At 41.4% G+C, this 12902-nt stretch overlaps 1 protein-coding gene across 1 annotated transcript in view; it reads right to left on the bottom strand.

Annotated features, from left to right (window-relative positions):
* CACNA2D3 (calcium voltage-gated channel auxiliary subunit alpha2delta 3) overlaps positions 1 to 12902 on the bottom strand; it is a gene marked incomplete at both ends in the record, with an annotated part of 806408 nt that overhangs the window by 210127 nt on the left and 583379 nt on the right. The window contains 2 exons of the mRNA XM_084248330.1: positions 1419 to 1499; positions 2897 to 2968. Coding sequence (XP_084104456.1) covers positions 1419 to 1499; positions 2897 to 2968 — 153 coding nt within the window. The remainder of the gene's footprint in view (positions 1 to 1418; positions 1500 to 2896; positions 2969 to 12902) is intronic.

Consider the following 12902-nt stretch of genomic DNA (forward strand, 5'->3'; position numbering starts at 1 on the left):
AGATGGGCGAAAGTTCTCTGCAAGGGGTTCAAGGACAACCTGAGGTGTCTTTTTAAAGGATGACTCTGGCACAGCACCCCCACCCACCCCCAGCCGGCTAACTGCATGTGCCAAAAAATAGAATGATCCCATCTGAACCTACCATTTCACTTGGGATCATGCAGGTGGGGGTGAGACAAGGTAATTAAGGAAAACATGAGCCAATTTAAATAAAAATGCTGCTCGGTGCCTGTGCAGGGGGTACAAGAGGAGGCAATGCACACTGGGGTGACCAGCGAGAACCAGTGCTTGGACAGCACTGCTCTGAGGGGACTCGAGTGGGAAACCTGCCCTCAGTGGAAAGCTGCCTACTGTTGTGTCTCTTGCTCTGGTTTCATAAAATGCTTAATTTAATTACACAACACACCTCAAAGAGTCAGAGAATGTAAATACCAATAATGTCATCCCCACAGAAGTCAGAATGGCTCCTGCCCCCACGTCAACTGTATGACCACTTGTGCCCCTGCCACACCCCTAGCTGGTGGTGTATGGAGTGTGTCAGCTTCAGCCTGTGCCCATCTTGTGCCCACTGGTCCCAGGCAGGGCAGATCCTGTCCATACAACACTGGAAGTGGTGCAGAGCGCAGGTGCTTGTTCTCAAGGAGAAGGGGCTAGACCCGGCCCAGGGTGGCAGGGTGATCGCCCACGAGAGTCCCTCTGTCCCAAACAAAGGAGAACTAAATAAATGGAGGCAGAGGTGCCAGCGATAGGACTGGGAGCACAGGACAAGCTAGAAAAAGCACAGCTCCTCTCCTGGGGCAGGGCTGGCCTCACCTGCAGAGCTGGCATTTCCACCTCCCTCTCGGGGTCCCAGCCATCAAGTGCTCCTTTTCCTGGGCCCACCTGACAGTGCCCCATAGGCTGTTCTAAACTCCCAAAGCAGTGACCTATCAAAACCTGCTCTATCTTCTTTGTTCCAAAGTTTCCCACTCTACCCTCTGAAATGCAACCTGAGTTTAAAACAATTTTACAATTCTCTTAGTGCCATAACATTAGGAGAGGCATATTAATTTACACCCCATCACCTCTGGAATCAGAATCCATTTTCTTTGTGCTGCATTGAGATCCTGGTAAGTATTAGATTTTAGAGTCTTCAGACAGAGACAGAGGTGCGTAAGAACTGGCTTAGAAGACCATCAGAGACATTAGGCTTACAGAGACTGCAGAGACTGTGAGGACATTCATGGACCCAACAAACCAGGGAAAGCACAGGCAGGTACACTCAGGGGATACTAGGGGATGACTGTTCTACCAAATAAAAAGTCCTTCAGAAAAGAAGAGAAGAACACCTGTGCTGCGGATGTTCCTCATTGTCACAGTGGGTTGTAAAATTATCTTGGGATATTTGAACTTTGACTATTAATTAAGTGATGCATTACCTTGTATTTGGGGATTGTCTTCAGAAGTTCTTTCACGGGGACATCTGTGCCAACCACACCCAGAAGAATGCCCTTCGATCTCTGTTGAGAACAAGCATTAAACAAGAATAGCGCATTTGGTAGAAGAAATAGAACCTGGTGAGTAGTCACACATCATGGACCATCGTCTAGAGGTTTCTCCAAATGGAAAAATTCCCAAGAAGGACCCTCTTCTAGCCTCACACTCACCCCAAAATACTGCTAGCTCAGAAGGTAGTCAGGTTAAACATTATCTACTACCCTCTGCAACACGCTCCTACAACAGCACCTTAGAAAACCATTTCTCTTGCCTAAAAACCAAAAATTAATGTGAGAAAGCACAAAAGTTTCAGCAGCTAAGGACTGTGATCATTAATCAGTTTGTCTTATGGAAGCTTTCCATAGGAATGAGTTAGCATGTTAACTACTGTCTCAATTTACACTGCCATCTGGTGCCCAGGAGAGAGACATGAAATAGCCAGAGAAAGATGTCATAATCCTAACACTTTTAGCAGCAAGTTGGGACCAAAGAATAAGGTGAAGAAATAGGCCTCCGGGGTCTGAGTTTCCACTGTAAGTGTAATATGCTGAAACTTTCTGTTATCAGAAAGATCTTCCAGAAGAAAATACAAAGTCAAGTGTACCCAGAACCTCAGGCTGTGATCTTATTTGGAAATAGGGTGTCTGCAGATATAATTAAAGATACCTGGGGAAATCATCCTGGGTTTAAGATGGGTCCTATAACCAAATGTCTGTTGTCTTTATAAGAGGAGGGGAGGCCAGAGAGACACAGGAAAAGAAAGCCATGTGGAGATGGAGGCAGAGGTTGGGGTTATGCTGCCACCAACCAAGGAACATTTGGGGTCACAGGAGAGGCAGGGAAGGATCTTTCTTAGAACCTTGTGTGATAGTAGGTCCTGCTCACACCTTGATTTTGGGCTTTCCAGCCGCTAGAATTATGAGAATAAATTTCTGGTTTGTTAAGCCACTCTATTCGTGGCACTTTGCTATCATAGACCTGGGAAAGTAATTCAAGGCTGGTCACTGCAACTCAAAGAGAGGTCAATAGGATTCATTGTTTCTAAAGTTTTCCTTTCTCTGGTCATTTAACACTTAAATTTTGGAAAAGTGCTGAATACTGTAAAAATGATGCCTGCTTGATTCTTCGCATCTATGTTTGATTTCATGATTCTGAACAGCAGGATTAAAAGTAAAGGAAAATCACATACTTTCTATCTTTTAGATAGATAGACGATAGATAGATGAGTGGGTGGGAGGAGGGATGGATAGATGGATGGATGGACAGATGGATGGGTGGACAAATGCACAGACAGATAGACAGGCAGATAGATAGATGGATAAACAGATACAACAGATGAATGCCACCAAGCTTGTGTCAGAGTGGGTCTGAAAAAAGAACCCCTCTAGCATAAAGCAGGAAGCACAGTCACTGTACTCACAGTTTCGTTCTGCTTACTAAACACCGGCATGGCCACTGTGGTCATCAGGACGGGGCCCTGATCATCCGTAAGCTGTATGGAGAGAGAAAAAACAGTTACTTGAGAATAGCCTGGAAAGCACAGTACCACAGGCCATTGCCTTGGACAGCTCCTTCTTTCTGACCAGGAGAGACTAGGAACGGGCCCATGCTCATTCATGCCAACCTGTTAGCCCAGGAGGGAGGGCAACGCTCCCCTACACTGGTGTGCAATTGAGGATTCCAGCCCCCAGGTGAGTCACCATCAGCCAGGCTAGGGGATCTGTTAACTACATTTAGTCATTTTGGTTCAAATAATTCCTTGTGGATCTTAGTGGTTTTTTTTTTCCTTGTTATTGTTGTTTATCACCACAGATTGTTTTTACTATTTTATTTTGCAGACCTTTATATTTAATGTGTGCAATAGTAATACTTATCCTTAATCTGAAAATTGAGGCTAAGCACGCAGGACAGTACAGGTTTTATGAGTTGCCTCTGCTGGAAATGATGGAATCTGGAAGAATTTGTTCTCTGCCAGGTAGCTGAGTAACAGTCCTTTTGGACCTTTACAGATCTCTAAATGCCAGGCCCAGAGGGAAGACAAGCAAACAAACAAAACTTGATGATCTGACCCCTAAGATCACTGCTAAGAAGCAAAACATTTCTCCTGAAAGACCAAGACCTTGAAAGGCTTCTGTAACCCTCTGAATAGCAGAGAAATGCATTGAAACCACCAATGCATTGAAGCATCACACTTGCTTTTCACAAAAAGATAGACACAAAGCCCTACACTTGTCCCAATAACAAAAGTGAAGACAGAGGCTTGGGACAGAGTAGGTTTTGGGTTGAGACAAACCTGCTTCTAATTTTCAGCCTTGATTCTTTATTAACTGCACTCACTAAGCTTCCACGTCTTCATGTGAAATAATGCCAATTATTCCCAGCATTGCTTCCATGAAGATAAAAGGGGGAACTGCCCAGGAGGGCACCTGGCATATGGGAGTCTTGAAGGATGCTATTTCCTTTGCCTGCCTTCAAGGTAACATGACTAATAAGTAGCAGAGTCCAAAGTAAGAGCCAGGCATGTGGCACTGCTGCTAGGTACCAAAATTGGCAAGGTTGGTCCAGTGGGAGACAGGTAGTTTTTTTGCAGCCTAGTCAAGCCTCAAATGATGTGCTCTGTGAATGAGAGCCCATTATTTCTAATTCAGAATGTTTTCTGATGTTAAAGGACTTCTTTGTCACTTTATTATTTTAAATGTTTACATTAGTAATTAGAAAACTGTTTCCTGAGTATTTCTACCATTTGAATTTGAAAACTAAGGCACCAGCTGTTGAAGACTGGACATGGTTCAAAGGACCCGCCTTTGAACAGGAGAACCCAGCTGGGATGGGATAGGTTGTAGAAGATGACTCATTTACTCAGCTTTCCAGGAAATAGGAATGTAAACCTTCCAAGTTCTCTGCCTAGACTAGGCACTGCAGCTGTATGGTTAGTTGCATAGCCAACTGAGTGGTAAGGGAGAGATGATGCCAGCTAATTCTAGACAAAAGGTGCAAGGCTTGGAGCTTGTTCCAAGTCCCAGCTTGTTTTAGGGACAAACCTTGAGAAGGGCAAGTTCTATGGAACTTTAGATCCATAGAAAAATCAGGTGTTGTTCCCCCAATCTTATTGGGTAGCTAAGTGTTTAGCTAACCCTAAAAGCTAAGTGTTTGAAGCCTTCATGGACTGGCTGATCTGGCGAGTAAGGGTCACCCATCAGATTCAGGCCCCTTCCGCCAATCTTGTTCTTCCAGAAGATGCTTCAAGTTGTAGGGTCTCGCTGCTTGGTATGTGGTGCACAAGACAGTGGTCCTAGAGCACCTGAGTGCACTAGAAAAGCATGATCCCAAATCCTATCCAAAGCTCTTTGAATCTGAATCTTTATTTTAATAATTAGCATACATATTAAAATTTGAGATGCTTGTAACAGGGCAATCCTTTCCATCCCCATCAATAGTCAAGACAGCTACAGAGAAGTTCACAGGTGTTGGGCAAAAATCCCAAAATGGTTGGTGGGGCCCATGTTTTTGTTAGATTTGTAGTGTATCAAGATAGGGCTATAATCCCCGCTGACAAGCTAGATGAGGCAAGAATCTTAAGGTCCCTCAAAGAGGGAATTTATGGCATGATGGTTACAAATTTGGCGAGGTCATGGTGCCCAGTTGATCAAAGTGTCTAGATGTTCCTGTGAAAGTATGTTTTAGATGTGATTAACATTTATATCAGTAGATTTTGATAAAGCCAATTATCCTCCGTAATATGGGTGGGCCTCATCCAATTAGTTGAAGACCATAAGAGAAAAACCAGATACCTTAAGGAAGAAAGAATTCTGTTCCCAGACTGCCTTTAGAATCAAAACTGCAGTATCACCTCTTTCTGGAATTCCAATTTGCCAACCTACAGACATTTCAGCCCCCATAATCATATAGGGCAATTCTTAAAAGGAAATCTCTATCTTCGTGTGTGTATATGTGTGTGTATACACACATATAGAGATGTATATGAGCACACACAAATATAATGCAAGTATACATATGTGTGTATAAATATATAGCTAGATAATAGCTCGATAATAGCTAGATGAGAGATAGACAGATACATACATACATACATACACACACACATAAATACATACATATCCTATACATTTTGGGTGTTAGAATAAGTAAACAAAAGTGCTTTATCATAACATCAATAACCAAGTAATATTAACTATAAGATGTTGTTGACAGTTACTGTGCCATGAACTAAGTCAACCAGTAGGTAACAACTTAAGGAAACATGGTTCCAACATCTTGCTTAGAATATTGACAGTAGACGATAGCCACCACGGCCATGCACGGTCATTTCAAAGCAAGAATCAACCCATGGAAAATATCTCTTAGAATGGGGTATCTTCCCATATTCTGACTCCTTTATTAATCCTTAATGCTGCAAAGAAACCACATTTGAGTTGATCTACAATCCTGGGCAACTTCCACTTTGCAACTCAAATCAAAATTTCAAGCAATGCCAGCAAGTATCATGGATGAAATCAAAACATACCATTGACAATAATGAGAAATGAAGCTTTTTTCCTGCAACAGTAAAAATCAGTTATAAATCACTGGTAATTGCCCTGGCACAGACACAAGATCATGGGAAACTAACTTCAAAATATTAAGCCAGAATATAGTATCAACTTTACTGAGGGGCTAATTCTAAATGTAATTACTACATCATTACTTACAAAAAAGTCCCCATAATATTGCAATTGTATTGAAACCACTCATTTGTAACCAGCCCCAGGTAAACAAAGGAAATGCTGAGAGCTTGGCCAGTACTATGCACTCACAAACTCCTCTCCTAGGGGATGCTGGCCCAGATTTGGAACAGTTTAGACAGAATCTTGACCTGTAGCCTTCCCAATGCAAATCAGCTTATCAGTATGGCCACAGGGCTGGCAGGACTCTGAAAAGACCACTCGCACAACGTTAAGTCGCTCTTCTGCACCCACCAATTCCATCTCTCCTAGTCTCTAGAGGTCTGCGTTCTGTGACTCTTAAATATTTCATGGAGAAGGAACATCAATTTGAAAGTTAATTTGCACTATAAGCACTTTATGATTTAAAGGCATTCTGTACTCCTGCCAATGGCAAATTTTTTTTCCAGACCACCAAGTTATGCTGCCATCCATAGTCAGACACCCTCTGTCCCCCCACACTAGGGGGTCCCTGATTTTCTGTGACCCCCTAACCTGTAGTGTCTGCAGAAGCCAGGGTGCTGCTTATAATTCATATGTGTGGCTTCCAAGAAAAATGCAGACATAGAGTCAACATTAATTTTCCAAAGGGTAGGAGTATGTGTGTGTGTGGGGGGGGTGGGGTCACTATGGTCCATCTGGGCAAAATCCCATTAAGTGAAGTCCAAGTGAGAATCCTACAATGAACTACCATTCAATTACACTTGTCCAGACTTCGAACAGGGTGCTGAAATACTTGGTGTGGGGTTCTGTTGTATAATAAGTGTATATTATTCCATATTCTTCATTTCCTATGCTACATAATGGAGAGCATTCTGGTATCAAAGGAAATGATGAATAATAATACCAAACATCTGGTTTATAAAACAGAAACTTGCTCAACAGATTGACTGCTTCCTGTCAGCTTCCCAAGTTAATCATGCATGTGGGCTCATATGAATATGCATTTGGATTCATGTGTGAGACGCATGCAGTGATGCCAGGCCTCTACTCCTCCTAACCCTTGATTAGTTTCCCATCAATGACACAGCTCTAAAGTATGGCCCTACATAGGAGAACAGCACCAGACTGTGACCTATCAATTCTGCTCCATTCTTATTATTCTTAACCACTGAGTTCCTTGAAAAGAGTTCCTTGAGCACCAACTGTGTGCCCTGCTCCACATCATGGGCTGGGAGGACAACTCAGAATAGGACATGGGTCTTACCCCCAAAGAACCCCAAGTCCATCAGAAGAAACAAAAAAAAGCTAAAGAACCCAAGGGACAAGAGTGGTGGGGTAGGCACGTACTATCTTCCTCAGAACTAGCCTGAACTAAAATAAAAACTTCCAGACTTACTGATATCTGTCAGGATTTATTGGACAGATTCAGATTTCTGAAAACCAGGCTAACACATCTAGAACAAGTTCTCTGTTTATAGTAATTTCATCCATTTAGTATACACTTTATGATATTTATAAATATAATCTGGGGTGGGGGAAGCCTTTGCAAAAATTGCCCAGCACTTTTCTATTTCTTTTTTGGTAAATACCATTATCTTCCTATAGAGAAATCCTCTTTACCCCTTAGACCCACATGGTTCTCTTGGAAGCTAACCTTTCCCATCCTGAACATGTGATTGGGCATCTAACCCAGGCTGAATCATCCACAGATCCTCACACACCAAACACACACCACACACACATACTCCACATGACACACATACCCCACACACCACACACACACCACATGACACACCTACCCCACACACACATACCATACCACAGCACACAGACACCACACAACACATATACCATATTCACATAGCACATACATATACATCACAAACACCACACACACCCTGCCCAGGACACACTGATTGATTTATTAATTAAGCACATGATTCAAGATGAGCTACCTGGGGATTTTTCTTTTTCTACCTGGAGCAAATGGGAGAAAAGTCTACTCTTTTTTGTGCAGTTATTGTGATGTAAGCCTGACAGCCACGACCCCATTCCACAGAGAAGTGACTGAACAAGTAAAGTCAAACCAGAGAGAAGAGATCTGTGTGTATAAATCTGAATGTGTATATGTGTGTGTGTGGGGGGGGAGAAGGTGAGACAGAGCAGTGAGAAAGAGGGATGGTAAGGGAAGACAGCAGTCCTTTAATGCTGTCACCCCTAACGTCAACCTCACTTTTATTACTGGGTTACAGAGGCAGTAAGTTGTCCTTCTTGGTCAAATGCGTATGTGTTGGATTTGGGACTCTTGGTAGAGCCCTACCTTCTATAGGTGCTATAATTGTTGTTATAAATAATATAGCTCTAGATCTTACTGAGGGTCCCAAGTGCCAGGTACACCCCACACAGAGGGAAACATTTTTGAGGCCAGAGAGACCAAAGGGAAAATCATACTGCAAATGCCCAAACATCCAATGGCAATAAACAGTAATTTGGAAAAATGATGACACGTTATAACAAACCGACTGTCATTAGGACTTTATGTAAAACCTTCATAATAAATAGAAATTTGGTGGCTTTGGAATAAAAGACTGAGCAAGAAGTCACAGAACCAGAAGCTGCTTTGGGTTGTACTGGGACAGAAATGCAGCAACCTGCAGGGAGAATTGAGGCTACTAGAGGGGAAGGAAGCTTGGGGGTGGGAACAACAGGGAGAAGGGGCCCAGTGTTCTACGGTAAAGAACTGTGGATTCTTTGGTGGTGGGAGTGGTGTGATGACATGCATCTGGGGCACTGTGAATCTATTTCCCTGAATCACGTACAGTTTTTTAATCATAAACAGTGTTATAACATTATCTGAATAAAAAAATAGGTAGTATTTAAAAAGGAAACTGCAGGGAAAGAAGACAGGAAGGAAATAGGTTGCAGGCATTCCAAGAGCCCCAGGAAGCTCCTTTGGATTGGGAACAACTGTGATTTCAGTGCTTCCTGCACAGCCTCCACCTCTGGATGACATCTGCTGCTGTGCCATCTTCCCACCGCCATTCAGAGGAGGTCTCCAGGACCAGTGACAGGACCCTCTATTTCTCTGACAGCTGGATGATGCTGGTGGAGGAGGGAGTACCAAACCCCAGAGAAAGGAGGCCTGGTCCTGAGGAGGCATTTTGGCCAGCTAAGGGCAGCATGCTTGGCGGGCCATTCGGGGGCTGCCAGGTGTTTTTCAGCAGAGCCTCCTGCCAGATCTGCTCAGCCCTGGAGGCTTGGGCTCAAAGAGAAGGTTGTACAAAAATGGGGAACTCAGCTTGGGAAGGGATTGGCTTTGAGCCATAAACAAAGGCCAACTCATTAACTCTCCTCAAATATCATATTCCTTCTCTACTTTGCTCTTCTTATGTTTCTACGTTTTTCTTTTCTTATTAAAGTTGATCAACATATTGACTGTGTTAATAAAGAATACCATATAAATGCATAACATAATACATAAATATTATGTATGTGCATAATTTATGAGTACGCAGCCATGTTTCAGCTGTATCTTGTTCCAACACTTAGGATGAGCATTAACTTGTACCTCACGAAAAGACACTGCCACCATCTAGTGGCAGTCAGCATTAATTACAGGCACAAGGTCCTGGGAGATATGCCATTTCCAGAATATAGACCCTACTGTGGTGGAGAATTACGGGTACTCTCGTGGTACCATGTGAAACTGTACCCCTAAAACATATACAGAGCTGTAAATCAATGTTACCTCAATAAAAAATAATTCGGCTTAAAAAGATTACATTTTCCCCATTAATCAATGTTACATCAATAAAAAATACTCAATTTAAAAAAAAAAAATTACTTTTTTCTCCCAGCTCCCTTGAAATGCAACATTTTCCTCTTTGCATGGGTAAATTTTGTCCAGCATGTGTCTGATAGAGCAACTATATTATAACTGGGTGTTTGTATGGTTTTCAACAGATTTCAATAAAATTAACTACTTAAAAACAAATAAAACATTAAATAAAATGTACTTACATTTCAAATTCCCACCCAGTCCAAGAAAAGACAGTCTGTATCAACTATTAGTTTTGTCAATAACCTTTACTTTGGTAGGAGAGGACTAAACTAAGAGGTGGAGAAACACAACTGTATATATCTTTAAATACCAGATGACATATTTTTCAAAAGAGAACTATTGAATCTTTTAGGTGTGTAGGATCTGAGAATGTGATGGGGGAGTTCAAGAAAGGAGAGGTTCTTTCATACCTGCTTTCTCAAATGCAACACAAACAGAAAGGAAATCAACTCCATGGAGTTCTCTACTTTCTCCATGAGTTAAAGTTTACCAAAAACTTGGGACTTTCCCAAAGCCACATTCTTGGGTGGCATATAATGAGCAGCAGTGGGAACCAAATGGGAGAAGATGGCAACTTTGAACTCTAATTTCCCTTCTCCATAGCAAAGGGAGGACTGAATAGGAGAAAGTCATCAGAATAGGGCCTCCCCGGTGGTGCAGTGGTTGAGCGCTGGGTTGTGAATCTGCCCCCAGCCTCTGCAGAGCTGGTTCGATTCCTGGCTGCTCCCGGCCACCGGAGGAGGGTCCCACATGGTGCGCAGACCCCTCCTGCCGCCCGCTGCTCCCCTCAGCAGTGTACTTCATCAGTCTGCATGTTCTGCTCCCCGCTCTGGTGAATTCTCTCACCCTCCCGCGCTTCTGACTGTACCCAGTGCATGTATAAATAAATAAATAAATATATTTTTTAAAAGTCATCAGAATAACATTATACAAATTAGTTGATGAGGACACCAGGGAGACCAACAGAGAAACATAGAACTGGAAGAGATGACAGGAGGAGAGTATGTGGCTATGTAGAGATCCTCCACAGGAAAAGAAATCCCCTGGATCTTCCCTCCTATTCCCATACCGAAAATGTCCTGAGTACCTACTGCTGCCTACTTCTCCTCCCTCAACCACCCCATCCACCATCAAAACATCCCTTAACTTTAGTACCAGGTAGAAGTATCAGCGAATGAATCTAGTTAATATTCTAGATGATCTGTCTTCACTTATGTACTGGGTATATGGAAACACACCCTCCTGTGGAGATACACTCTTCAGAGGAAAACAGATAAAACTGAAACCTGGAAACTGAATGCTACTGGTGAATTTTATACCTGAAAGGGAAGCACCGTATCAACACTGTCTACTTGGCTGATGTTAACATTATCTTACTCTGGCTATGAGTTTTACTCATATTATTTAGATTTCCACAGTTGTTATTAATAATCACAAAAATTGCCAGTTTTAAATGAGAGGCTTTACAAACTTATGCATATTTTAAAAATCCCTTTACTCAATAACCTAAGAAATCCTTTTTAAATGAGAATGGACTGAAATGGCTTGTTTCAGTGACAGGTACTCAGCCTCTAAAAGATTCTTATATTACCCTTGGTTCTGTGTATATGGGTATGTTGGTCTTAGATTAAGTGTTTTCTTTCTAATTTGTCTCATTTCTGTAAGACTGAAATTTTTAACATTAAGAACACCCCCATTAACCACCCAATAGCACAGGCTTGCAATGAATATAAATTTCTATAAATAAGTATCCTATTTTTTAAGTCCCTTTTTACATAAAAATGAAAATCACCCTTTAAACTCATCATGGTCACAATTTGACATAAAAATGTTATCAGAAAAAAAGTTTTTATATTCTGAGTTAAACATATTGTATTTGATTGTCAGTATTTTGTATGTACTTCATAGCAGAGATTTTTTTAAAGCAGGCATTATTATTCTTATTGGCAGAGACTTTTTTTCAATGAAAGCAAAATGAATTATCTGTCTTTTATAGTACTATTCAGATGCACTGCTTTCCTTTTAAAATCAGACAAATTAAGAACACCAACCACTGTTTAGATTCCCATTTTGTACTGGCATTTTTCAACATTATGCAAGAGGCCTGACCCCTAAATAATGAAAGCCATTAACAAAGTAACAGAGGAGAATAATAAGAAGAAATAAATAAGTAAAACCTTCAAGTAATATGTCCTCTTGCTTTGCATTTGATTGTCATGGAAAAGTATAATCATTCCATCCTAGAGAATATTACACAAAGAACATTTTGCTTTTAGCCAAGACATTTCTTGTTAGTGCCTTACTTTTTCTTGTATCTGAGATCCTGAAATCTTTGGGATTTGCTGTATTTTAAGTTGTTTAAATGCAAAAGTAAATAAATGTCCCTGCTTGAACTTTCATCTCATCTTGCATGAACTAATTGTTATATTTTAGTTTCAGTATCTTTAATAGCTTGAAGGCAATTTTGTGAAGATAATGATGGATAATGTTGGAACATCTGTATGAGAATCTCAAAAAATGATCTTCTTCTAATAATGTTGCTGTTTTTCAGAAAAAAATTTTATGTTGTTTCCCTTTCTCCCCAATGTCCCTATGAAAAGTCATCAAACAGGAAATATGTTTTATGAGTAAACATCTAGAGAGAGAGGAAGCTATCTTTGACCTGACTGACACACACATACACACACACACACACACACACACAGAGACATGCATGCACGCACACAGACACATGCAGCCATGGCAAGAGAATATTGTAGACTAACATATCTGAAAGCTGTCTTAAAACTTCTTTCTTTGTTGATTAGGGTAAATCTGCTTATTTCAAAAATGCTCCAAAATAATGACAATGAGAATTATCATGGGGCATTGGATTTTGGCCAATATTCCTAATGAGCTATGACACATAACTGACCCCCCAT

The sequence above is a fragment of the Talpa europaea genome, assembly GCF_964194135.1.
Source record: "Talpa europaea genome assembly, chromosome: 11".
Lineage (NCBI taxonomy): Eukaryota > Metazoa > Chordata > Mammalia > Eulipotyphla > Talpidae > Talpa > Talpa europaea.